We start from the raw sequence: 26,478 nt of genomic DNA, 5'->3' as shown, positions 1-26,478 counted from the left end.
GGTCTCACTAAATTTAGTGGCAGTTTCTAGAAAATTCTTGACAAACTTTATAACCATGGTTTTGAACTCTATATCCAGTAATTTGCTTTTCTCCATTTCTGTCATTTGTGACCTGTTTCTTTGTCTCCGCATTTTTTATGCTTCCCTGTGTTGATAGAGTGGCTGTGTGTGCTAGGTGTCCTATAGGGCCCAGTGGCTCAGCCTCCCCAATTACCTGAGGTGGACACTCTTGGTGCACCCCTTGTGGGCTTTGAGCACAGTCTTGTTGTAGTTAAGCCTTGATTGTTGTATCACTGGGAGGAATTGACCTCCAGGCCAATTGTCTGTGAGAATCAGCTGTGTCTACGGTGGGAGAACTTCTGTGCTGGAGACACTCTTATGGGGCAAGACTTGCTTCAGAGGGGCTTTGGTGCTCACTGAGTCTGCCTCCTGTGTGTGTCCTTTATGGATGTGAGGAGTTGTAATCTGGATGTTCCCACTCTGACCACTGGGTACACTGGCTCTTGGATCTAAGGAGGTGCTAATTTAGCCTCTGCCTGAGGCTACCCAGCAGGAACTACGGAGATATCTGCAGATTCCTCTTCTTTGTTTGGGAATTGGAGGTGCCCAGATGAGGCCCAGCTGTGAAGCAATGCAAGCTGATGTGGGGCCTTGGGCCTCCTTTTGGAAGTTCTGGGTCTCTCTGACCCAGCTGCAGTTTGTTAGGTAATTTTCACATTGCAAAGGGCCAGGCCTTTCATATGCAAAAGCCTCTGCTCACAGCTTGGGTGGGGCGGAGTCTCAAGGGATCAACAGGGAGGAGCAAGCAGCTATGGCTGATCCTCAGTCCTACCCTAAGAGGCCCCGGGTCTCAGTGTCCCAGTAATCGCTGCAAGCACCTCTGAGAGAAAGCCACTCTCGAGTTCCGCCCAATGCCAGAGAGTTCAGTTTCTTTCCGTATGAGTTTGCATCCCCAGAGACTCGTCCAGAACTGGAGTTCAGAGCAGTTGGGAGCTTGAGACTTTGTCGAGTAAGACTCCCTCCACGTTCTGCATGGAGTAGGGTTCGGTATCTGAAAGAGGAGCCGCACAACAAATGAGAGAAAAAGACACGAGATAATTTTGCAATATTGGGGGACCAGGCGGCAAGTCCCGAAGGACTTCATCCGTGCTCAGACCTCACCAAGCTTTTATTGATCTGGGATGCACCCATAGCATAGCCCTTAGGCAGGTGACCCCCTAGTAACAAGCAGACTAGCCCATCAGCAAGGATTTACATAATAATAAATGGGGGAGTAGTTTCAGCTACCACTGTCTGGACAAACAGAGGTGGCTCCTAGCTCCGAGCTTTGCTAGGGCTTCAAAGGCACCCAGCCTTTGGGGGGTTTCGGGGAGTTCTCTGTCTATGCTTATCAGATAGTGAAGGCAATAAACAGTTTCCCACAAGACTTCCTCCCTATTGAAAGACAACCGAGTCCTCTGTTGCCAGCCCTTTCCACGTGCGCCTCCGTACCTCTGCACTTTACTTCCGTACCTCCTCTGAGTCTCAGTGTGCTTTTCGCTTTCCTTCTAATTGTAGAATTTCCACTCAGCCAGCCTTCCTGTGGTTCTGGATGATGTCTGTTTTGTCTTTTAGTTGTATTTTTGAAGTTGTTGTACAAGGCAGCAATCTCCGATGTTTACTTATGATGCCATCTTGGTCTCTCCAAATACAGTGTATTTAAAATTAATTAAAATCCATGCACAAGCAACTATGAGCTATTATGTCAGTTAGGAATACAGTTGCCCATGAACAATACGGTTTTGAACTGCATGGTCAACTTTTATGAGGATTTCTTTTCAATTAATACATACAGTACTGTAAATGTATTTTCCTTACGCTTTTAATAACATTTTCTTTTCTTTAGCTTACTTTATTGTAAGAATAGAGTTTATAACACAGATAACGTACAAAATACATGTAAATAGACTGTTCATGCTATTGGTGAGGCTTTTGGTCAACAATATGCTATTAGAAGTTTTTGGGGAGTCAACAGTTATATGCAAATGTTCAACAGCTTGGGGGGGGGGGGCGGTCAGGACCCCTAACCCCTGCATTAAGGGACAACTGTACATGCCGAGGTGGTAAAGACTCAAAAAGGTGACGTTACTACAAACTTCCGAATAGTGAGTGCCCCCAGGGACGAGGAGCATGCCGGGGAGGGAGCACACAGGCTCTGGGGCCTGAGCTGTGGGAACCTGGACATCTTTTACTGTCCTTTCAAGTGCACAGGCACATTTTCATTTGTATATTATATTTCACACGGAAAAGAAAAAAAGAATATAGGACAAAAGAAAAGCATTAAATGGTATCATTTACAAATAGTACACTGGAAAGGTCTTGCATAAGTGGGGAATAGAAAGTGACAAAATGTGGAGCTGGAAGAAAATTGAGAGACTATAACACTCCCTTCTCCGTCTCCCTCCTCACCCTGCGCAAGGGGCCCTCTTCTGTGCACCTCCACCAGAACCTTGCCACCTTACTATCTGCGGAGAGTGGGAGCTGTAACCAAGAGCAAGACTTCTCTGTATTCACTCCCAGGAAGGAGCAACACCGGCACAAGGGAGATTTTCCAAAGTAAGTGTCTCCTACAGTAAACTGCAAGGTTAAGTTAGGCTCAGGGCGTGGCTACTGCTTCCCTGAGAAAGGTGTGACCAGGAAGTAAGGCCAGACACTTGCCCTAGCAATCCCAGGTAACCTCCCCCACTTCCCCTAGCAATCCCAGGTAACCTCCCCCACTTCCCCTAGCAATCCCAGGTAACCTCCCCCACTTCCCCTAACAATCCCAGGTAACCTCCCCCACTTCCCCTAGCAATCCCAGGTAACCTCCCCCACTTCCCCTAGCAATCCCAGGTAACCTCCCCCACTTCTCACCAGCAATCCCAGGTAACCTCCCCCACTTCCCCTAACAATCCCAGGTAACCTCCCCTACTTCCCACCAGCAATCCCAGGTAACCTCCCCCACTTCCCCTAGCAATCCCAGATAACCTCCCGGGGTGGGAGCAGGGGGATGGGAGAAGCAGATCAGTACAATTCCTTATTCACCCGCACTGCCCAACCCAGGTCTCTCCACTGGGGAAACTAACATTTGTGAAGTATCTAACATATGTAATGCTTCACAGAAATCACAATCTACCCATAAGCACTGTAAAATATTAATCCCACTTCACAGATGAAAAAACTGAACATCAAAGAGAATAAAAGCAACTTGAATGAGCCGAAACCGGTTTGGCTCAGTGGATAGAGCGTCGGCCTGCGGACTGAAGGGTCCCGGGTTCGATTCCGGTCAAGGGCATGTACCTGGGTTGCGGGCATATCCCCAGTAGGAAATGTGCGGGAGGCGGCTGATCGATGTTTCTCTCTCATCGATGTTTCTAACTCTCTGTCTCTCTCCCTTCCTCTCTGTGGAAAATCAATAAAATATATTTAAAAAAAAAAAAAAAAAAAGCAACTTGAATGAACTAAAAATAGCAAGGCTAGTTTTCAAGGCCAGAGCTTGCTGGCACTTCTGTAGCTGACACCCCTGGAGCGTGATTCACTGAGCTCTGGGACGGATGAGCTAGCATTAAAAACAAAAAGGTTCATTTAAGAGACATCATTTTACCAGAAAAGCATTGAAACTTGACTAATCTTTTATTTTTCTTATTTGACTTCTCAAAAAGGGTGGCAGAGTTAAAAATTTTCTTTGATAAGTTTTTATAATTGTATCCTCTTCTTCTCTATTCTGAGACTTTTCCATAAGAATATTCACTTTAATCCGACTTCTGCGTGGCTGGAAAAGTGGATATGCAATAACACTTTCAAATTCTTTTATCTCTTTCTTTATTCTCTCACGCTTCTCTGTTGTAGGTGGCTGGCTCTGGCTTTTTCTCAAGAATCTTGCCTTGAGTCTTTGCTCTATTAGTTCCCTCCCTCTAATCATGCGTTCCTGGTGATCTTTAATTTGCATCTGTTCCCTGTCATTTACCTGTTTTCTTCTCTGTGCATTCTGGACGCCAGGCCCTGCGCACACAAGCTTTGGGAGTGCCGGCTCAGGAGGGGACCACAGTAACTGTCTAAGGGCTTTCTCTGTGAGCTCTCTGGCCTGTGCCGCCTGCTGCATTTGCCGCGCTATGTGTCTCATCTCTCTCTCAGGCACCAAGCAGCACTGTTTCTGTCTGTCCGTGCTTTGGGTTGCCTTCCCCTCCCATTTCTTCTCAATCCCATTGCCTGCCTCTTGTGCTTTCATCATTCCCACCAATCCTTTACTATAGTAAGACTCCACTCGGGCGAGCCAGTAGTCAAGGGAGAGATCTTGCTCTCTATAGAGTGTTTGATACTCTTCTTGGTTTTTCTGAGTTCTCAGTTGTCTGGCTGCTTTTGTACGCACACCACCTAGATTCTATCGGGGGGACAGAATTGTATAGGGTGACCATCGTTTTACACTGAACATATTTAAACAGTAGTTTACCCTGACTACTGACACCAAGAAAAGATGAGTGGTTTATGATTTACTTTAGTATAAGAACTTTGTTTTTCCCATCATTCCTAGGTGAGCCTGTGAGCTCTGAAAGTTGAAGTACCTACCACCAAAATCAATAACTAGCTTTTTAAAAATACAGTGTTGGGAGTTTCCAAAATAATACTTTGTTTTTCAAGTATGGATATAGCTAGAAAACAGTTGCCAGTGTATACACACTACTCGAGGTGTCACTTCAGCAGAAAGGTTTTAAACCTAAGGTTCTTTCTCTTAGTAGTTCCAACCTGTATGATGTGAAGATAACTTATTTACCAATATTTTTTTCTCCAGTGGGGACTGCTGACCTGAAGCAATCCTAGGGTCTCTAGATGCTTTAACCCAGGCCAACCTGAAACACAAGAAAAGCACAGGCAGATTAGAATGTGGCGTGTCAGAATGTATCTCCCATACTGACTAAACCAAACCCAACTGCCCTGGCCGAGGCCAGGATATTCCGCTTAGAAAGAGTAAACCTGCTCACAGGCAAGACGCACAGGGCCATTTCCCCCCTGGAAACTACCAGGTCCTAGGGTGGACAATAATAAAATGAATGCTCTTTTTATAAGAGCATTTCCTATAAATGAAAAGCATACTTCTCTTGTGGACTCAATGCAAACCATTCTGAATCTTGCATCGGGGACTGGGAGAGGGGAGAGGCAGATTCCTTGGTGAAGCGTGGCCCAAGCACATCTAGGTCAGACTGCGCAGCCCCCCAGCAGCCCCTGTCTTCTGAGGTAACTCTAGAATGAAGCGGGAGTTCATTCTCATTCTGCAGTTTCTTGATTCTGGCCCTCTCTGCCTCTATCAGCAAATACAGCATCTCTGCCCTCTAATCTTTTGTTCTGAAATTCTGTTCTTCCTTATACTGGCATTCATCCTTCACCTTAAATCCATTATGACACCATTACCTGTGTGCCCCTTATGATGGGAATCTGTGTTGACTCTGGTTTACTTACAGGACAGCCTGATGGCAACACAACTGTGACTGCCAGTTTCCTATGCCAGCCTTGGCCTCATCGAAGCTTACTGTGAGGTCACATTTAAGCCATTGAAGATGCCTGACATCTCATCTCTAAGCGCTTTTTAAGAATATTACTGATGGTTACGAGCATGGGCTCTGAAGCCTGACAGGGCTGTGTGTGTGACACAGGCAAGCAACGTCATCTCTCTCAACATCAGCTTCCCCATCTATAGACAGATACAAGATAAAAAGCTGCCTCTTGAGATCAGAAAGAACAAATGTGAACTAGATGACAGAGCTTGGCATGATGCCTGATGTGACAAGTTCTCCATTAAATACCAGGTGCCTACCCTCCACAGTCAGGCCCCTAATTCTCTAGAAAGCCTTTCTGCCTTGCTCTATGTAACAGTGATTTTGCCTTCTTCTCAACACTTACCATTTTTACTTTGACAACTCATTTGAAAATCAATCATGGTTTACGTTATGGTATCTGTATTCATGTATCACTGTAAAAATGGACTGAAATTCAGACTCATCAAGGGTGGGAATTATATCTACAACGACAGTGATGTGTCCATATTATCAGAAAGGATCTTGATATCAAATATTGGACTTCACTGACCTCTTAGGTACATTCATATTTCTCTTACTATGTGAATCTATTTTGAGATTTAAAAAATGACCATCTTTTATTTAGTATATAGCATCTAGCACAGTACTTAACATTAGTCCGTGATCCCAAGTTCTCATAATTAATGACTTGTTGATTGATTATACGTATTATATAATATCTGAGCATCTTTCTCTCTTATGTTCCCCATAATACTGTATCTACTTTTTATTAAAACATTTACCAGTCTTTCTTGAAGTATACAGGCATATTTGTGTTATATGCCCATCCTGGGTTCTCACATTTTGTCCTACCAGTATACTTTCATTGTATTTTAATTATTCATTTGCACTTTTTAAGGTCAGAGAACAGAGTTTTCAACTTTGCAGCCCAACCTCCTCAGCTCAAAGACTGGCAAAGGTGCTAAATAAATACTAACTGAACAGATTGTGAGCTTCCATTGGAAAAAGGCCATGCCTTATCCACTCGTGTTCCTTTATTGCATTAGGACAGTATTCCACCCATGGTGGACCTCCAATGAAAAGGAAAAGTTGCCCTGGTTGGTTTGGCTCAGTGGATAGAGTGTCAGCCTGCGGACTGAAGGGTCCCAGGTTCAATTCCAGTCAAGGCAAAATAGGGAGTGTGCAGGAGGCAGCAGATCAATGATTCTTTCTCATCACTGATGTTTCTCTCTCTCCCTTCCTCTCTGAAATCAATAAAAATATATATTTAAAAAAGAAAAGGGAAAGTTGATGAGGGAAGAGCACTAATTTCAATTTCCATTTTCAAAGAAACACACAGAGAGAAGTGAGAATAGAAATTGCCTACCATCATGGGTTCAGCAACAAACCTGCTTTGTAAGACAGGAAACACGACACGCAGGTAGGTGAAATGACGTCTGGTGGCCTGCTCAGTCTTAACCCCTCACTCCTGTCTTTCCCTCACAGCAGAGAGAGGAAGGCCAGCGCCTCTTCAAGAAGAGGCCACAGCTCGTCTCTTTCAGAGGAGAAAAGAGTGATGGCTCCAGGACTTTTATACCGAGAGCTTAACACAGCTCCCCGGTTGGGTGGGGATGCAAGGGCCAGAGGGAACTAAGAAACTTCAGGACAAGTTTCTATTTTAGATTGCACTTAACGGATGACTGCAAGTAGCAAGATTTTCTAAAACTATTTGTTCTCAGGTTTTAGAAAAGATTTGGGAAACGTCAACTGTCCACCTAATGGATGATGAGGATTTAGACAGAGTTGGTTGGACGGGAGGCGAGGGGCGCGGTAAACGGAGGCAGGTGTGCAAATGAACACAAACTTGACCTACGTCTCGGTGCAATCCTACCCCGGCTGCCCCTTGCCTGGTGCTAGCGTCTCAGGCGGGGTGGTCAGCCTCTGGTCTCGCCACTGCCCAGTGCCGGGCCGAGCTCCGGGCACCCCGCTTCCTTCCATTCCCGGGGACCGAGCACTCCTCCTCCCCTTTCGCCCTCCCGCCTCCCCGCTCGCCGCCTCTGCAGAAGCCGACTCACCCTTCCCGGAGGCCGGGAAGAGCCCCAACCGCCCAGGCGGGGCTCCACAGAACGCTCGTACGGCCCGCGAGGCCCACGGGCGCTAAAACTCTAACTCCCCAAACGCTTAGCTTTGTTTGTTCTACTCACCGCGCAGCCGCAAACGGGAAATACCGGCTCGGCTCAAGAAGGGCGGGAGTTGCAGTTCTCTATCCTTAAGAAATTCGGTAAAGTTACAAGGATTTTCGGAGGGACCGCGCCCCCGCACTGGGTCCCCCGTAAGACGCGAGACCAAGAAAATAAACATCCGAGGTTTGGGTCCGAAGAGGAAAAGCAGCGGCGGCGCATCCATTACCCGCTTTCTCAGCCGAAGTCGCAGAACCAGGCTGAGAAATCGCACTCCTTTCCCGGAGCTTCCACTCCGCGGGTCCCGAGACCGCCTGGCGGGTATGACGTCACAGCCAATCGGGAGCCGGCAGCGGCGATGCTCTAGCCGCCGCTTCTCGCTGCCCCGCCGCCCGCGCCAGCGGACGCTCTAGCCCGCCACGTGCTCGCTGCCCCGCCGCCCGCGCCAGCGGACGCTCTAGCCCGCGGCGTCGGCGGCTCTTTCGCTGGCCCCGGGAAGCCCGCAAGCCCCGCGGGAGCCGCGCTCGGGCTCCGCGGTCGCAGAGGCACGACACACGCGTGGGAGGGGGCTCGGGTTCGGTTGGCGGAGATCCAGGCACAGCATGAGAATGGCCCCTGCGTGGGAAAGAGCGCTCTCTGTCTTTTGTTCATAACCTTCTCCTCCCTTCGCAGCCTTCGCCCACCGTCCATCATGGACCTCGCCGGCAACGGCTCCAGCTTCCAGTCGGATCTGGATTTCTGTCCGGATTGCGGCTCAGTCCTGCCTCTGCCAGGCACTCAGGATGCAGTCACCTGTACCCGCTGCGGCTTCTCCATCCACGTGCGAGGTGAGGGCTCCTAGGCAGGGTCCCGGCTGAGGCCCCGGCGGGCAGGGGTCGGAGGCAGGAGGTCAGGCACGAGATTTGGTCTCGGGGCGCAACCTGAGGGGAAGGGAGGCGGGCCGCCAGGTTCCCCGGGAGGGCTCCCCGTGCGTCGGCCCGACCCGTGCTCGCTCTGCGCAGACTTGGAGGGGAAGGTGGTGAGGACCGCAGTCGTGTTCCACAAGCTGGGCACAGCCACGCCCGTGTCGATGGAGGCCGGCCCCGAGCTCCAGGGGCCAGTGGTGAGTGGATGACGTCAAGGACGGGCCCCGCAGGGCGGGCACGACTGACACGGAGGGCGGTTGCCACGAGCTGGAGAGTTTTGTGCCCGATCCCCACACAAAAGAGGGGCCTGGGGAGCAGCAGTGCCCAGGGGGAGCCGTAGGGGCTGCGAGGCCCCTCACCCGCCGTGGCTTCCAGGTGGACAGGCGCTGCGCCCGCTGCGGTCACGAGGGGATGGCTTACCGCACCCGGCAGATGCGCTCCGCCGACGAGGGCCAGACCGTCTTCTACACCTGCACCCGCTGCAAGTGCGTATGCCCGCCTGGCCGCTGCCCGTTCTCAGGCTGTTTGCTAACTAAGCAGCTCCACAGGTTTACTTTTTGTCCTGAATAAACAATTACTTCTTTTGGTCCCATCCATTTTTTGTACAGTTCTGGTAGTAGGAAGATTTGTGGTCGTTTTATTTTTAAAAATTACACTTTTTTAAAAAATATATTTTTGTATTGATGTTTTACAGAGAGGAAAGGAGAGGTATAGACAGTTAGAAACATCCATCAGCTGCCTCGTGCACACCCCCTACTGGGATGTGCCCGCAACCAAGATACATGCCCTTGACTGGAATCAAACCTGGGACCCTTCATTCTGCAGGCCGAGGCTCTATCCACTGAGCCAAACCAGTTAGGGCTTTTCTTATCCTTTTAATGCCAATGAACTAAACCTTTTAACATATTTAAGAGGAAATGAAAAATACAGAAGGCAAGTATGCTCAGTGGTCAGCAGTGATGTTGGCGTCTCCCACTGCACCAAGGCAGTTCTGCTTTCCTGAGATGGTGTGTGAGTTAAAGAGCAGGCTCGCTGGTGGCTTTAAGAGCTCCTCTTGTCTCTGGCGCTCCGCAGTCATACTGCAGTGTTGCAAAATGTGGCTTTTAAAAATCTTGTTTGGGATTTGTTGAACTTTTCAACATTGAGGATTGATTTTTCTCTTTTCCCCATCAACCTTGTAAAATTATCAGCCATTATCTTATTGAATATTGCTTTTCCCTATGTTCTCAATTCTCACATGCTGGAACTCTAATTAATTAGTTGTTTATTAGACTGTCTATCCTTCATTTCTCTCACCCTTGTTTTTCATACTTTCTATCTCTTTCTCTCTATGCTGCTTCTGGGTAATTTCTTCAGGTTTCTCCTAGGTCACTAATTCTGTCTTCAGCTTATTTCAGCTATTATTTTTGATATAATTTTCTTTGTTTTATAAAATTCAGTTTTTTAGAATTTGAACTATGGGAATTCTTTGAAGCATGGGATGAATGCTCTATCCTCAGCATTTGTGGTTCCTGTTCAGGTCCCTTGAGGCACAAGCCAGAATCACTTTACACTTGGTTCCAGGTTGTTCTCAACTATAGAGGTAGTATGAATTGGGACTGCAAGTCCATGCAAGGGCCAGCTATGGTTAGAAGACCTCAGAGATTTTACTTCCTCTACCTAGTGACACAAAATTCTCCTTCTGCAGAGTTAGATTTTGTTTACTTTTACACAGAGGGGTAGCCCCCTGGGGGTCCCAAATGTATGCCCAGTACCTCCAATCATACATTGTAGTTCTGTCCAAGATTCCTTCATATGGCTGTCAAAACAGCAAGAGGACCATGGTAGCAGGGGTTTCAGTTTTCACTTACCTGTTTAGTTTTCTGGTTTTACATCATTTACCCAATATGAATTGCATTTTCTTGCCATCTCATCAATGGATTAAAAATATTGATTGTTAGATATATCTTTTGAGAGTATAATGAACAGAAGTTTTAAATTTTTATGAGGTCCAGTTTATCCTTTTTTTTTTCTTTCATGGCTAGTGCTTTTCGCATTCCAAGAAATATCTGCATACTTCTTGGTCATAATTCTTTCAATGTATTTTCAATCCCAGCATTTTTAGTTGGCTTGAAGTTAGAGGACCATTTATGGGAGCTAGCTTTCCACAGTTTCATAAATAAAAGCCCTTCCTTGATTATTTGAGTATGTCATCTTACACTGCTAGAACCTCTTCCTTCAATCCAATATAACAAAGAAATCCTTTCTTTCTCCATAGGTTCCAGGAGAAGGAAGACTCTTGATTTTCCTTTTATTTCTGGGCAACTCAACAATCCCTCCCCCCTCCTCTTCCTTGGGAGGTGAAGGATATTGGTTCCTAGATCCTTGTCCATCCCCTGGTTGCAGTATTTGCTCCCCGAGAAGCACATCACCATGTGAGGAGTACTGTTGTCCCCAAGTTGCTCCTATTCCTAGTTGAGTTTTCCTATTAAAGCTATGTTTTTCAATAAGACCCAAATATGTGTGTGTTATCTATAATCTGTTTTGTTCCAAATGGAATTCAAATGAGTTCATAGAGATATGTTTGTTCTTTTAACAAATATATCATCTATAAAAAGAGTATACATTAGTAGATGAGAAAGAAAAAGAAAAAGCCAAAAAATTGAAGCCAGCAATGAGGCTAATATAAAAAAAGCAATTATAAGTATTTTCTCACTACCTAAATCTATTTGGTTCCTGAGTTTAGGGAAACAAAAAGTGGGGTTTGGATAGTGAGAGAGTCAACAGAAAATTTAACAAGATCTATTTGCTATGTAAGTTTGCACAACAAAAAATCTGATACTAAGGGATACCAGTGTGCACTTACTACAGGTGAACATTTTGGGAATTGTTTTTTTACTGTTCTTGAGATAAATATAATATATATTGTAATAGGTTGATAGATAGATAGAAAAAAGTAAAGACGACAAGGAATCCTAATCCACAGAGATACTTGTTTTCTTACTGGGTTATGCTGTACATACTGAGTGTACCTTGCTTTTTTCAGATTGGACCATAAACTTTAAAGGGAAAAAAATACACAGTCTAGGCACAATAAACATTCAAACTGTAGTCTGAGAATCAGTATTCCTGCATTCCTTGGTTCTTTGGCTTAAATGGTGATCAAGGGGTGAAAGTAATAGTGATTATCTTGTAATTGTGTGACCTTTTGTATGTTCAGGGCTCTCAAACATACCGTTATCTTGTTTGACCCCCTCAGCAACTGTGAGGGATGGGCAGGGCAGTCTTCTGCATTGTACGTTTGAACTGTTCTGGCAGTTGACTTCCTTGCCTCCTGAAATCTGAAATCTGTTCACGTTTCTACCCTACCCTAAGCCTTTCCTTGACCCATACTGACTGGATAAAGTCCAAGTTTCTTAGCAAAGCATACAGGCCTCCCGTATAACAGCCTACCTGCCAAGCCTCGTTGGCACTCCCCTTACATCCCACCTTTGTACATCCCAGCTGCATGTCCTTCAGTACACATCTGTCTCTATAAGCTGCTCTTTGCACCTAAAAAATCCCCACGCATCCCTTTGTCTGCCTTGTGTTCCCTTTTCACCACTCTTGCTCCCTAAGCACATATTTTTATCATAGCATGAATTGTTCTCCAGAGGAACATGTTAGCTATATACAGCTAAATTCTTCACAGATGAGATTTGCATATGCATTAATATCCCAATGTCTTCTATTTTTGTTATTGCTAAGCATGCCAATCTCTCCCACTAGTCTGGGAGCTAAAAGGCAGGATCACAGTGCTTCATGCACCTCCATCTCCAAGGCCTAGTGCAATCACAGGGAAAGTGTGCCAGCCGAACGTGCATGCATGCCCTGCTTGGACACTTATCAGCAGAGGACAGGTCCTAGAACCCAGGTTCTCTTTGTTTTTCTTTTTTTGTTAATCCTCACTGAATGGTTAAAGTTGGTGGTGCGCCCTAACCGGTTTGGCTCAGTGGCTAGAGCGTCGGCCTGCAGACCGAAGGGTCCCAGGTTCGATTTCAGTCAAGGGCATGTACCTTGGTTGCGGGTACATCCCCAGTAGCGGGTGTGCAAGAGGCAGCTGATAGATGTTTCTCTCTCATCGATGTTTCTAACTCTCTATCCCTCTTCTTTCCTCTCTGTAAAAAAAATCAATAAAATATATATTTAAAAAATTTAAAAAAAAAGGTGGTGCATGGGCAGGCTAAATAGCAATCTCAAGTCCTTGCAATAAAAGAATTTTTGAATTTATTTAAAGAAAAGGGGATGGGGCTATCCAAAGGGAAGGGCTACACAGCACTGGTTGATGATGTCAGCAAAAATATACTAAGGGCAGTGAAACAAGTAAGATGCATAGAAAAAGTAACAGGAGAGCCTAGGTGGGGCTGTTCTGGGTCACTGAAAAGTCAGAGAAAAGGGGGCCTTGGAGACAGGTCCAGGGAGTGAGCCTGGGACAAGCTATACTCGCCATTGCTCCCCTGGTTGCAAGTCTCACGGTCCCTTAGAGCAGCAGCTCTCTACCTGTGGGTCGTGACCCCTTTGGGGGTCGAACCACCCTTTCACAGGGTCACCTAAGACCATCAGAAAACATATAATTACATATTGTTTTTGTGATTAATCACCAGGCTTTAATTATGTTCAATTTGTAACAATGAAAATACATCCTGCATATCAGATATTTACATTACGATTCATAACAGTAGCAAAATTAGTTATGAAGTAGCAACGAAAATAATTTTATGGTTGGGGGTCACCACAACATGAGGGACTGTATTAAAGGGTCTCGGCATTAGGAAGGTTGAGAACCACTGCCTTAGCGGGAAGTAGGGGCAAGGGAAAGGCCCTGGCATGCTCCGGGGAGGAGAGTTCTCAATGGGATGGGTCCTTCATCCTCCTGTACTTCTATCTTGCAGGTGGGAATCTTAGGGGAGCTCTCAGGAGAGGGTCTCAATAGAATATCCATCAGCTTTCCAGGGGAGCTTTTTCAGGGCCATGATCTCCACTGACTGGTCAGGGCCAGGGCAGGGGGTCATCAGTCACTGCAGCTGGTCCTGAGGCAGCCACTTGTCACTTGTCTGGTTTTGCTGCTTTTCTGGGCCTGGAGCTGAAATACAACTGATGTTATCTTTAGGGAGGAAAAGGTCAGGGTCCAAACAGCATGACCAGTGAGGGAGACCAGTGTGCACTTGGTACAGGTGCTAGGGAGGGAGGTTGCCCTGGGGACAAGGTTCTGTGTTCCCAGTTTTGCCCCTTGCAGGCATCTGGGGCTTTGTGCTGTGGCGAGTTTCTGTACCTGGTCCATCATCCTTGTTCTGCTCATGTCTGTGAAACACACCCTATTTTTTCCATTGATTTTTAGAGAGTGGAAGGGCGCGGAAGGAGGGGGAGAGAGAGAAAGGAACATCCATGTGAGAGACACATCTACTGGCTGCCTCCCGCATGCCCCGAGACTGGCGGGACCAACCTGCTACGCAGGTATGGGAATCGAACCACTGAGTATACCGGCCAGCGCTGGAACCCAGATTCTTACGTGTGTTCCCACTGCTCCTAGGTCCCCTTTCTGTAATTCCCATACCAAACAATAAGGAAACAGAATGGGCCATTACCTTTGCTCCTTAGTGCCCCGCCCACCCACCCAGGGATGGAGGCGGCCCCTCCGCACCGCCCTCCTACCTGACCTGCGCGCGGCCGCCCTTGACTGCCCCGCGGCGCCCTCCACGACTCCTCCCCACGCGGGTCCGCGCGGCGCCTGCGCACTGCGACGCGACGGCAGCGCCGCTCCGGCCGCGCCTGCGCTGCGTGCAGTCGGTGCCGGGCGGGACCACCGGCGGCGTCACACCCGGAAGCCGGGGGCCGGAAGTGGGGCTGCACAGGCTGTCCCTAGGGGTGGGGAAGCGGAGGCCCAGGAGGAGGGGAAAAGAGGTGGAGGGTCCTGGCTGCCACTCTGAGTCCGATACCGATCCTCTTAGGTCCCGGAGACGCGGAGCAAGGGAAGGGTGTCTCCCCTCCTCCCCTCAGCCTGAGCCATGGCCGAGGCGGGGCCCGGGCTGAGTGAGACCGTCACTGAGACAACGGTTACCGTGACAACCGAGCCCGTGAGAAAGGCGGGGGGCGGTGCTGTTTAGGGGTCTGGGAGGTACCGGGAGGGCGGGGATAGGGCTCTGGAGAGTTGCTGGAGGGCCTGGGCCGGGGCATAAGGGAGGAGTGGGGTTGGGAGAATCGCCCGGACTTGGGGTATTGGTAGTGGCAGGGATGGTGCAGGTGGGTCAAGTGGCATGTTAGGATGTAGGGGTGCTGCTGGGGTGGCGGTGGTGTAAGGAAGAGCGGGGGCTGAGGGCTGAGGAGCGCGGGAGGTGCGGGGAAAGAAGGCCGAGTCAGAAAGCATGGTTGGAGGCCAGCTGCGGGGAACTCGGAAGCATGCATACCAATAAGTATTTGTCGAAGGGGTGCATGTAAAAGGAAGCAGAGAGAAGGAGGGAACAACAGAAAAGGAAATGAAGATAATATTTTGAAAAATCAGAGGAGATGTAAATAGAGAAAAAGGTGGCATTTTTGCAAAAACAGGTTAGGTTGTTTTCAAAGGGAGAAGGTTGTATTGGGCTAATAACACTTGGATTAAGGGAGTTTAGAATAATGGTTACCAGAGATTCCAGGATGCTAGGGAATAGGTGACTAAGAGGTAAGGAGGGCTGGGCTCTGAAAAAAGAGATCATAGATGAGGCTTTGAGACTGAGAAACTAAATACCACCAAGGATAAGTTGGGGGAGAAAATGGAGAAACAGTGAGGGTTCTATTTTCCTTTGAGGATTTTCTGGGACCTTCTCTGGGTTAGGAATTGTGACTTCCTTGTGTGCTCGTGGTTACCAAGAACAGGAAGTACTACTTCATGGTCCCCGAGGGAGTCAGAGGCCTGTTCTTGCTCATCTCCCACCACTCAGTTCTTCCGGTGCTGTCTGACACTCAGGAGGCCCCGGGAGGGAGTGGGACGGTCCCGGTCCACAGGAGGGAACTACACGCTATGCCCATCTCTGTCAACCTAGGAGAACCGGAGCCTGACCATCAAACTGCGGAAACGGAAGCCAGAGAAAAAGGTGGAATGGACGAGTGACACTGTGGACAACGAACACATGGGGCGCCGCTCATCAAAATGTGAGTGATTGCCGGCCCCCGTTAACCCTGGAGTTCTCACTCCCGTCCGCGTGCTTCAACCTCCTCACATCCGCTGGCCGGCCTGAAGCCCCCAGGTGCCCCCAGTCCTGTTGTTGCCTTGGTGGCTCTCTGGCATCAGGGAGAGGAGGTTAAAATGAGAGGTGCGGAGGGCTCCAATTGGGATGGGATGTCCCAAGGCTTGAAGGCAAGGGGTATCAGAGATAGAGAAGTGGAGCTTTGGACTCCTGGCTCTCTCAGAAGATGACGGGGTTGAGTGTCTGAGTGCCAGGGGGTGACCCTGAGGAAACTGGATCCTGGAAGATAGTAGGAGTCAATAGTGGAAATAGGAATTCTTACTGAGACCCACTGGGAATGGAACTGACTCTACATCTTGCCCTTCCTCCTTTTTAACCGGGCTCCTCCTTCCAAATCCAGGCTGCTGTATTTATGAGAAACCTCGGGCCTTTGGTGAGAGCTCTACGGAGAGTGATGAGGAGGAAGAGGAAGGCTGTGGTCACACACACTGTGTACGGGGCCACCGCAAAGGACGGCGCCGTGGAACCCCCGGACCGAGCCCCACCACCCCGTCCCAGCCCCCTGACCCGTCCCAGCCCCCTCCAGGGCCAATGCAGCACTAAATTCCTCTCTCCCTCACCACTTCTGTGTCTGTCTGGCCCTGACTATATTCATGTTGCTACTTGGGGACTAAACCCATGGTTTGATCATTCTCCAGTCCCCACCCACCTCTCTGTCTGAAGGAGGGAAGGAGAGGAGGGTGGACAGAGATCCTGGAGTTCTGATTTGCTGCTATTCTAGAGCCCAGGCTTCTGGGTTGGTACCCATCCTCTTCCCGCCAGGGATCTAGGCATCTTGGTCCTAGTCTCTTCCCTTCGCTCCCACTGCCACATCACCTGCCCCGGGACCCAGCTCTCGGCTCCCTGCACTCTGCTCGAGTCCCAAATGCTTAGATTGGATTTCCAACAGCCCAGCTTTCACTGCCAGGGTCCCGGTCAGGTTCCAGGCAGTCCTGCCCCAGCCGCGCTTGCTTGTCCTGGCTTAGAGCTCTTCCGCTAATGTATTTGTATTTATATAGTCCGAGCGCCTAGTCCTCGCTGTGGTGTGAGGGGCTGTGGAGAGCTCCCAGCCCCTCTGCTCCACTCCTGCCCACTCTCCCATGCCCTCAGGAGGAGCTAGGGAGAAAGGTCTTTGTCATTCTCACCTTTAATGGAAAATGAAAAAAGCAGCAGTCATGTCCTCTTTCCTCACCCTCCTCCTGTGACCTAGGGTTTCTGACAAAGCTGGCTTTGGGAGTGGTCACTTAGGCCCAACTGTCTTTTCAGTTTGGTCTTCCAGCTTCAGAGACAGGTCCAACATCGTCGCAGGGAGAGGAAGGAAAAGAGCAGAGACGAGGGTGTGTCCCCTGCACTCCACTCGCACCCCTTCCTGTCTGGCTCTGATGTCTGCCAGTCCAGGCGTCCAGCTCCCTTGGCCCTCCTTGGGATCTGAATGTCATTGCCCATGCCTCTGGCCACGCACACTTGCAGAGATAATCAGATCCACACCACCACAGAGATCTCATTTATTGACACAGGTGCACAAAATAAATAACCCAACATCATAAAATGTGTTAAATATGGGCCCTTTCATACATGTGGGGGGAGGTGCAAGGCTACACACAAGGAGGCCATAGGTGTCTGGGCCATCCCCATGTTGAGGAAAGGAGAGGTAGCACTGTCGGTTTCTTTCTTTCTTTTTTTAATTTTTTTTTTTATTGATTTCAGCGAGGGAGAGAGACTGAAACATCAATGATGAGAGAGAACCATTGATCAGCTGCCTCCTACACATCCCCTACTGGGGAACAAGTCCGCAACCTGGGCATGTGTCCTTAGCTGGAATCGAACCTGGGACCCTTCAGTCCACAGGCCGATGCTCTATCCACAGAGCCAAACTGGCGCTAGGGCCTTACTGTTGGCTTCTTACTGGAACAGTACAGGGGGTAGTTCAGAGAAGGTTCTTCGTGGGAAGCAGTCACCATGAAGTAGGACCCCCTCCCCCCATAAAAAGAACCACCAACCTTGACATTAAGCTTCCTAGAGAACCCTAAGGCCAGAGCCCAGCCTCTTGCTTCTAGGAGGAGGTCTTGCTTCCCTGGAGAGGCCTGAGAATGGACGGGCAGGAAAGCCTGGGGGAGGCTGGTCTTGTGTTGAGACCAGCAGAGGCGGAAGTGGAGGGGAAATATTAGAGCCTGGAGCAGTGTAGATGGGGGAGGGGCTGGAGGGGAGAAGCTCCCGAGGAGAGGAGTGCAATGGATTGGGCGTTGGGGGTGATGTGGAAACGAGTTCAGTTGCGTCTCACTGTGTGGGAGAAAAGATACCATGTAGGTGGGCAGGGTGCTCATCGCAACGCTGCGGGCGGGTGTGGACAGGTCCCTGCAGGAGGGCCTCCGAGCCCCAGAGCAGGCGGGGCCGAAGGAGGCGCGCGCGGCTCAGCCCTCCGCCGGCACGATGCGCAGCGGGGCGCGAGGGTCACGCGTGCAGAGCAGTGGGAAGACCCGCTGCCCCAGGGGGCCGGGGGCCTGGAAGGCGAACAGCAGGTCCAGCGAGCGGCCGTCGTAGAAGGCCACGCGGCCCCGCTCCCAGTCCAAGTCCACGCGGATCCGCCGCGGAGGGGGCCCGGCGCCGCCCAGTGGGGTGGGCTCGGGTGCCGTGAGTGCCCACAGGCGGCCACCGCGGCCCTCGACGGCCCACACGGAGCCCACAGGGCACAGCCCTACGCGGCCCTTGCGTTGCACCGACTCCCCAGCCGCACCGAAGGCGTAGTGACTCTCCACGTCGTCGTCCTCCCCAGGAGGGGCTCCGCCCGAGGCGGGGTCCGCGGTCTCCACCTCCCAGCAGTGGCGGCCCGCCCCGAAGCCCTGCTCGCCCAGCACCGCGGGGAGCTGATCGAAGCGTGCTGGGCTGTCAGGGGGCTCGGGTGTCCCTGGGGGGGCCAGCCGGACGCTGCGGCGGTCAGCGGAGATGAGCAGGCGGCGGTGGGCAGTGCTAGGGTCCAGGGTCAGGTCGGCTGTGGAGCACAAGGCAGGACGGGCGCCGAGAGAGAGGGTTGCTGGGTCAGGGGCACAGGACCCAGCGTTCCCAGCGGGGGGCACCTAGAGGCTCAGGCAGCTGCAAGGTGGCTGTGGGACTCAGGAGGGTAGGTCTGGGCAGGACCCAGCCTGCGCACTGATGCCCTTTCTGTAGGACTGGACTTGGGAAGGAGAGAGGCTGGCCTGACAGGAGGAATGAGGCCTGACACCTCCATCTGCAGTATCTGGGGTGGGGCTGGGAGCTGGGGCAGCAGGATGGGGAAGGTAGATCTAGAGACAGAGTGATACCAGATACCGGAACCCCAGTGTCAGAGGGGAGGGGCGGGAGGAATCCTAGGTATCTGGAGAAACCTGCCCACTCACCCACAGGAATAGGTGGAGTGGACAGGCCTCTTAGAGGGAGCGTGGGGCAGAGTTGGGCAGTTTGATGATAGCCAAAGGGGCCAGAGAAATAGTTATTGGCCTTGAGTGTATGGGGGGCCTTGAGAAAAGATTTCTGGATTCGGGGTACAAGAAGCAATCTGGGGTGGGCAGGGTGGTGGGTGACCAGGAGGGTGGAGGCAGGAACTCCCAGTGGCTGCAGAGGCGCCTAGCGTCCTGGGCAGAAGTGCAGGAGAGGAGGGAGCGGAAACGGGTTCCTGAAAGGCCACTGACCTTCAGGGGTCTGTTGTGTGAGTGTTTGAAAAGGTAAGAGGGAAGAATGGCTGAAACAGGAGGACTTGAGGGTAGGCATTGCTATGGGTTGAATCTGTTTCCTCCCCCAATACCTCAGAATGTGACCTTATTTGGGAATGGAGTCTTTACAGCGGTAATCAAGTTAAATGAGGTCAGTGGGGTGGAGCCCAGTCCGATATGAGTGGTGCCCTTATAAAAAGGGGACGTTCGGGCCTAGAGACAAATGGGTGCAGAGGGAACACGGGGGAGAACAGCCCCAAAGGCGAGGAGAGTCAAGACCAACTCAGCCCTCAGCAGGCCCCGCAGCCAGCAGCCAGCCCCCCATGGCCATCAGCCTGAGGCTGTGTCACAGCGTCCCTAGGACACAGACACAGTCCAAAGGGCTTGGTGATTTCTGAGAGACAGAGGAGCAGACCTGGGACAGCCTCTCCCACCCTTACCCGCCAGCCTGTGCAGCATGTTCCTGACAACCGGGTAGTCCTCGGGGAGCTCGTCCTCAGAGTGAGATGACTGGGGTGTGGGGGCATCAAGTCTGGACGAATGAGGGAGAAAGGTCAGGAAACCAGTAGCCACCCTTTGCCCTCCGTTGCCCCCTCTCCTACCACATGGCATCTCTGGTGCAGGGAGGGGTAGGGCACCCAGAAACCCTGTCTGAGTGGGTACAGAGGTGGGGCCCAGTGATGGGTGATGGGTGGGCAGGTGGGGGTGGAAAGGAAGGAACAAAGTGGGACTCACCTTCTCCATGTCTCCCTCATGTCCTGGGGGCAGAGGAAAAAACGTGGATCTGAGCTCTGAGCTTTATACGGTGGGGATCCCTCCCCGCCTCCCCCTCAGGTGAGCGGGTCAGAGGTGTGAGGCCCCATCTCTCAGCACATCTCCCCTTTACCCCCCCCCCGTGCTCCCGATTCCCGGTCTCCTCTCGCAACCCCCTTCATCGCACTCCATTTTCCTACCACCAGGCACTGTCCTGCCCCGTCCCCCAGGCCTCAGTGCCCAGCTGCATCCACGCCCTTTGCTTGCGCCAGGAGTCCTTGCCTTTCCTTGCTGCCCACAGCCCCGTCCTCTGCCTCGAAGCCTGTCCTTCCGGCCCTCCCTGAGGGTGTAACCCTTTACATCAATCACACAGACCAAACATACTCAGAGCCCTTGGGTAAAGGGTTCGCATTTTAAAGCCTTATAATAAAGCTGCTTCACTTCTTGCCATAAAAGCCCAGTGGCGTTTATTGGGCCCTTTGCTTTGTGGTCTCTGCATTCTGGCCAGGGAGGCGGCCGGACTTGTGTCCAGGAAGCTCAACAGGACCCAGGGAGCCGCACAGAGGCCGATGCCGCCCCCCGCACGCCGGGGCTCCTCCGCCCCTCCGGTCCCCTGAGCACCGCTGGAGCGGCGAGTGAGGTGCAGAGGGAGAGAGGAGAGGCCAATTACCCTAAACCGGGAAGTTCTACTCCACGCAGACTTCAAAGAGGGGGAGCAAGGCCCGAGACGGCTTAGCTGCTGGGGAGAAGCGGGTCGGGAATCCCCAAACCGGGGGTCTCGCAAGGGGCTGGGGCTGATTGCCGACCCAGGAGGGGCGCGACCGCGGGTGGGTGACCAGGCTGGGAAGTAGAGGCTGAGGCCCCACGGCAGTTCTTCCAGATCCCGCCGCCCTGCCCGGGGCCTGGGAGGAGCCGCGGCAACAACAACAACAACCCACCCGGCTCGGCCCGGCCGGCGGCGGGGCTTTCGGATCTGCACCCTCTCCGCCCTCCCTCGGGCTCCCCACCCTCCGCCCAGGTCCCCCCTCGCCTCCCCAGGCAGCCCCTCGCTCCGCCCGCTCCCCTAGCACTCGGGCCGCGCCCCGCCCCGCCCTGCCTTTCTGCCCTTCTCCCAGCTCCATCCTTTGCCTCTACGCCGCCGAGGCTCGGGCGCTGGAGGCACCGGCCCCCGCCCGGGCGCCCGAGGAGTTCCCTCCGCCGACCGCAGCGGCCGCGTCCCGCCTCACCTCTCCCGGAGGGTCCAGGCTGCCCATGGTGGGGATGCGGCCGCCGCGGCGCCTCCGGGCGCGGGCCCCCGGCTCGGCCAGCCGCTCGCGCAGCCCGCGGCTGATGCGCACCTCCACGGCCAGGCGCACGTGGGACCGCAGGCTGCGGCGCGGGCAGGGCCGGCCGCAGCTGGGGCAGGCGGGGGCCGCCTCGGGGCCGGGGGCCCCCCAGCGGCGGGCCAGGCACGCGCGGCAGAAGCTGTGCTCGCAGGCCAGCAGTACCGGGTCCTCGAAGGGGCCCCCGCACAGCGGACACGTCGCCAGCTGCGCCAGGCGCTCCACCAGCCCGGGGCCTGGAGCGGACGACTCCATGGGAAGCCGGGTCTGCGCGCCGTCCCCGCCGCCCTGCTGCCGCCGCTGCCCTCTCCTGGGATGGCCTCTCCGTCCCAGGCTGCCGCCTCGCCTCCACGGCAGGTTTTATAGGGAGGGAGGAGGCCCGCGGCAGGTAAACAGCGGCCTTGCGCAACTCCTCTTCTGGTTCTCCCGCGTCCCCGCGGAGCTGGGGAGGGCGCGCGGAAAGGACACCTGGGTCCTCCGGCCAGAGAGGGTCACCACGGGCGCGCTGGGGGCAAGGTGGCCGATTATGGGGAGGGGTAGTCCCCTCTACCCCCCCGCCCCGCCCAAATCTCACCTTCCCCTCGGCCCGTGGTGTGCGGTGGGCAGGGTGCCCACATCGCCGGGGTGTGAGTCATTCCAGGTGGCGGGCACACCTACTCCCGGGGGCGGGGCCGGAAGCAGGGACCCGGGCCGTGTGGCTTTGGCAGGCCTCTGAGTGTTGGCGTGTGGCTGTCATTCCCGGCGCCGCTCTCTCTCCAGCTTCCTGCCTCACCTCTTACGGGCTTAAGGACACTGCAGCTCTGGGGCACGGGGTGGGGAGCAGGCTCCCACACTTCTGCCTCTCGGAGTCAGCACAGGGCCCTCTGAGCTCTGCTTCTGGCGGGTTCCCAGGTCCTCTCGCCTTTCTTCCTGTGTCTCTAGTTCTGTTTTTCCCTGTGTGTGATTTTATTTCTACTTTTCTTCTCTCCTCTTTGAGATGTGTCCAAGGGTTGTCTCTGTCAAACCTCTTGGTAAACTGAGGCCCGAGAGCGGCATTGCCGAGGTCACAGGAGCGGGGCCATGCCCAGGTCCTCTTCTCATTTGTGTCCTTTCTGTGACATTTTTCATTTCAGATTCCTAGAACTCCCTCTGCTCCTGATTTATCCTGATCTTTCCTTGTGCCCCCTTCCTCCCCTCCATCTCTGTCTCCTCCTCCCCCTCCCCTCCCCCTCTCGCCCTTCTCTGCTCCTCTTTTTCCCAGCTCCTCCACCTGTCTCCAGCTAGGCCCTTCTGCCTGGATGCCCTCCAGGGTTGTGAATAAGTAAACACTCAGATGCCTGCAACTGTGGTCACACACACTGTGTACAAACATGCATGTGCATCCACCAATGTCCAAATGCCCCCAAGTGCAGACTCACAGACAACACCTTCACATACGCAGACCTCACGGAGACACACACCAGGCATTACTCAGGGACAGACAGGCTGCTGGGCGGGGGGGGGGGGGGGGGGGGGGGGGGCCTGTCATTAGCGTTACTGTTTATGAGAACAGCGCAGTGTCTACAGAGCCGCAGCCCTCCCCCCAGCAGCCCTCCAGGCACCCTTCGCCCCCACCTACACCTCAGGTAGGCATTCAGATAGACACCCAACAAACACACTAACACAAATAAACACAGCACACTCATCTGAACATACCTCCAGCGCAGTGCTCAGCGACCCAAGGGAAAGACTACAGATATGATCAGATCTATTCTGTAAGAGATGGACTTCTGTTCTGTCAGGTAGAATAATGGTCCCCGAAGATGTCCACATCCTAATTCCCGGATGTGTGAGTGTGTGAGCTTACATGGGTGGCTCGGGGAATTAAGTTTGCAGATGGAGCCAATGTGGTTCAGAGGTTGAGCGTCGACCCAGGAGATCACGGTTCAATTCCGGGTCAGGGCACATGCCTGGGTTATGGGCTCAGTCTGATGGATGATTTTCTCTCATCATTGATGTTTCTATCTCCTCTCCCTACCTCTCTGAAATCAAGAAAAATATTTTTTAAAAAGTTTGTAGATGAAATTAAGGTTGCCAATTAGTTGAGTTTCAATAGGGAGCTCGTTCCAGATCAACCCAGTGGGTCTAATACAATCAAAGATCCACTTCCAGTTGTTTGCCCTTCCAAGGGGCTGGGTTTCTCTGAATTTCTCTGCCTCTCGGGCTCCTTGTCCATCCTCTTGCTCTTTTTCTTTGCATGGCTTTGTTTTCTCGGCCCCACCCCCAGCCCAAGGCCTCTTAGACATCAGGTTCCTGCTGGATGGGGACCTGCCTCTGGGTCCCGTGCATTCCCTTTGAGCAGCCTGTCTGTCCCTGAATCATCCCGTGTTCTCCCTGTGATAGTCAGTGTGTGAGAGACTATCTGGGCGTCTCTGTGAGGTTCGCATTCTGTGGATATACTGTCTCTAAGTCTGTGCACTTTGGGGCATGTAGACATTCAGCCAGATTAGCCCAACAGCCCTCCTGCCTAGAGGCGGGCCCACGTCATAGTCATGCCATCTCCGCATGTGACCCTGTAGCCGCATGGGACCTGAGACCAGCCACTGCAGCGATGCCTGGGGGCTCCCGAAGGCACCACCGCAGGTCGGAGGCAGGGCCAGGCCTGAACATTTGGTTCTTTCCCTTGCAGGTGACTTCCTCTCTCCTCTTCCTCCTGTCCCCATCAGCCACCTGTCCCCGTCAGCCTCCTGTCCCCGTCAGCCTCCTGTCCCCGTCAACCTCCTGTCCCACAACAGCCTCCGGTCCCACATCAGCCTCCTGTCCCCGTCATCCTCCTGTCCCGGATCATCCTCCATTCCCGCATCATCCTCCGGTCCCCGTCATCCTCCTGTCCCTGTCATCCTCCTGTCCCCGTCAGCCTCCTGTCCCCGTCAGCCTCCTGTCCCCCGTCATCCTCCTGTCCCCGTCGCCTCCTGTCCCCGTCAGCCTCCAGTCCCCGTCAGCCTCCTGTCCCCGTCAGCCTCCTGTCCCCCGTCAGCCTCCTGTCCCCGTGAGCCTCCTGTCCCCGTGAGCCTCCAGTCCCCGTCAGCCTCCTGTCCCCGTCAGCCTCCTGTCCCCCGTCAGCCTCCTGTCCCCCGTCATCCTCCTAATCCCGTCATCCTCCTGTCCCCGTCAGCCTCCTGTCCCCGTCAGCCTCCTGTCCCCGTCAGCCTCCTGTCCCGCATCAGCCTCCTGTCCCCGTCAGCCTCCTGTCCCCGTCATCCTCCTGTCCCCCGTCAGCCTCCTGTCCCCCGTCATCCTCCTAATCCCGTCATCCTCCTGTCCCCGTCAGCCTCCTGTCCCCGTCAGCCTCCTGTCCCGCATCAGCCTCCTGTCCCCGTCAGCCTCCTGTCCCCGTCAACCTCCTGTCCCGCATCAGCCTCCTGTCCCCGTCATCCTCCTGTCCCCGTCAGCCACCTGTCCCCCGTCATCCTCCTGTCCCCGTCAGCCTGCTGTCCCGCATCAGCCTCCTGTCCCCATCATCCTCCTGTCCCACATCAGCCTTTTGTCCCCGTCATCCTCCTGTCCCCGTCAGCCTCCTGTCCCCGTCAGCCTCCTCTCCCGCATCAGCCTCCTGTCCCCGTCATCCTCCTGTCCCCCGTCAGCCTCCTGTCCCCCGTCATCCTCCTAATCCCGTCATCCTCCTGTCCCCGTCAACCTCCTGTCCCCCGTCAGCCTCCTGTCCCCCGTCAGCCTTCTGTCCCCGTCAGCCTCCTGTCCCCGTCAGCCTCCTGTCCCCAATCAGACTCCTGTTCCCGTCATCCTCCTGTCCCCGTCAGCCTCCTGTCCCCCGTCAGCCTCCTGTCCCCGTCAGCCTCCTGTCCCACATCAGCCTCCTGTCCCCGTCAGCCTCCTGTCCCGCATCATCCTCCTGTCCCCGTCATCCTCCTGTGCCCGTCATCCTCCTGTCCCGCATCATCCTCCTCTCCCCGTCATCCTCCTGTCCCCGTCATTCTCCTGTCCCGCATCAGCCTCCTGTCCCGCATCAGCCTCCTGTCCCCGTCAGCTCCTGTCCCCCGTCAGCCTCCTGTCCCCCGTCAGCCTCCTGTCTCGAATCAGCCTCCTGTCCCCATCATCATCCTGTCCCCATCATCATCCTGTCCCCGTCAGCCTCCTGTCCCCCGTCAGCCTCCTGTCCCCGTCAGCCTCCTGTCCCCGTCAGCCACCAGTCCCCGTCAGCCACCTGTCCCCGTCAGCCTCCTGTCCCCGTCAGCCTCCTGTCCTGCATCAGCCTCCTGTCCCCGTCAGCCTCCTGTCCCCGTAATCCTCCTGTCCCCCGTCATCCTACTGTCCCCCGTCAGCCTCCTGTCCCCGTCAGCCTCCTGTCCCCGTCAGCCTCCTGTCCCCGTCAGCCTCCTGTACCCGTCAGCCTCCTGTCCCGCATCATCCTCCTGTCCCCTTCAGCCTCCTGTCCCACATCAGCCTCCTGTCCCACATCAGCCTCCTGTCCCCGTCAGCCTCCTGGTCCCGCATTAGCTCCTTTTTCCCGCATCATCCCCTCCCCTTTCCCCGTCCGTCAGCTCCTGTCCCCCGTCAGCCTCCTGTCACCCCGTCAGCCTCCTGTCCCCCGCCAGCCTCCTGTCCCCGTCAGCCCCTGTCCCCGTCAGCCTCCTGTCCGCCGTCAGCCTCCTGTCCCGTCAGCCTCCTGTCCCACATCAGCCTCCTGTCCCCGTCAGCCTCCTGTCCCCGTCAGCCTCCTGTCCCGCATCATCCTCCTGTCCCCGTCATCCTCCTGACCCGTCATCCTCCTATCCCGCATCAGCCTCCTGTCCCGCATCAGCCTCCGTCCCCGATAGCCTCCTGTCCCCTGTCAGCCTCCTGTCCCCATCATCCTACTGTCCCGAATTAGCCTCCTGTCCCCATCATCATCCTGTCCCCATCATCATG

The 26,478-nt window shown here is 53.4% G+C and overlaps 4 protein-coding genes across 5 annotated transcripts; 2 read left to right on the top strand and 2 right to left on the bottom strand.

The window, feature by feature from the left end:
• Nucleotides 1–3,632: 3,632 nt before the first annotated feature.
• LOC118679489 (putative uncharacterized protein ZNRD1-AS1) lies at nt 3,633–7,934 on the bottom strand. The gene is made up of 4 exons (XM_036356268.1): nt 7,851–7,934; nt 7,733–7,791; nt 4,790–4,865; nt 3,633–4,399 (listed from the first exon to the last, which is right to left on the bottom strand). Exons 1-4 carry the CDS (start codon nt 7,932–7,934, stop codon nt 3,644–3,646), a joined length of 975 nt encoding a protein of 324 aa, XP_036212161.1. The 3' UTR covers nt 3,633–3,643.
• A 170-nt stretch (nt 7,935–8,104) lies between these two features.
• Nucleotides 8,105–11,110, top strand: POLR1H (RNA polymerase I subunit H). Its single transcript, XM_036356552.1, has 5 exons — nt 8,105–8,253; nt 8,381–8,535; nt 8,710–8,810; nt 8,989–9,098; nt 10,871–11,110. The coding sequence occupies exons 2-5, from the start codon at nt 8,400–8,402 to the stop codon at nt 10,893–10,895; spliced, it is 372 nt and encodes a 123-aa protein (XP_036212445.1). The 5' UTR covers nt 8,105–8,253; nt 8,381–8,399; the 3' UTR covers nt 10,896–11,110.
• A 3,295-nt stretch (nt 11,111–14,405) lies between these two features.
• On the top strand, nt 14,406–16,416 carry PPP1R11 (protein phosphatase 1 regulatory inhibitor subunit 11). Its single transcript, XM_036356551.1, has 3 exons — nt 14,406–14,705; nt 15,651–15,759; nt 16,195–16,416. The coding sequence occupies exons 1-3, from the start codon at nt 14,637–14,639 to the stop codon at nt 16,395–16,397; spliced, it is 381 nt and encodes a 126-aa protein (XP_036212444.1). The 5' UTR covers nt 14,406–14,636; the 3' UTR covers nt 16,398–16,416.
• Nucleotides 16,417–17,324: 908 nt separating this feature from the next.
• RNF39 (ring finger protein 39) lies at nt 17,325–22,143 on the bottom strand. Of its 2 annotated transcripts, none has more exons than XM_036356547.1 (4): nt 21,499–22,143; nt 20,255–20,277; nt 19,960–20,051; nt 17,325–18,822 (listed from the first exon to the last, which is right to left on the bottom strand). In XM_036356547.1, exons 1-4 carry the CDS (start codon nt 21,847–21,849, stop codon nt 18,245–18,247), a joined length of 1,044 nt encoding a protein of 347 aa, XP_036212440.1. In that variant the 5' UTR covers nt 21,850–22,143; the 3' UTR covers nt 17,325–18,244. The 2 variants fall into 2 exon arrangements, with proteins under 2 accessions (XP_036212440.1, XP_036212441.1); XM_036356548.1 differs by having other exon boundaries at nt 21,760–22,140.
• Nucleotides 22,144–26,478: the final 4,335 nt, after the last annotated feature.

Source organism: Myotis myotis, unplaced genomic scaffold (genome assembly GCF_014108235.1).
Source record: "Myotis myotis isolate mMyoMyo1 unplaced genomic scaffold, mMyoMyo1.p scaffold_m19_p_26, whole genome shotgun sequence".
NCBI lineage: Eukaryota > Metazoa > Chordata > Mammalia > Chiroptera > Vespertilionidae > Myotis > Myotis myotis.
The sequence above is the reverse complement of the archived record's forward strand: the minus strand, read 5'-3'. Positions and strand labels throughout refer to the sequence as shown.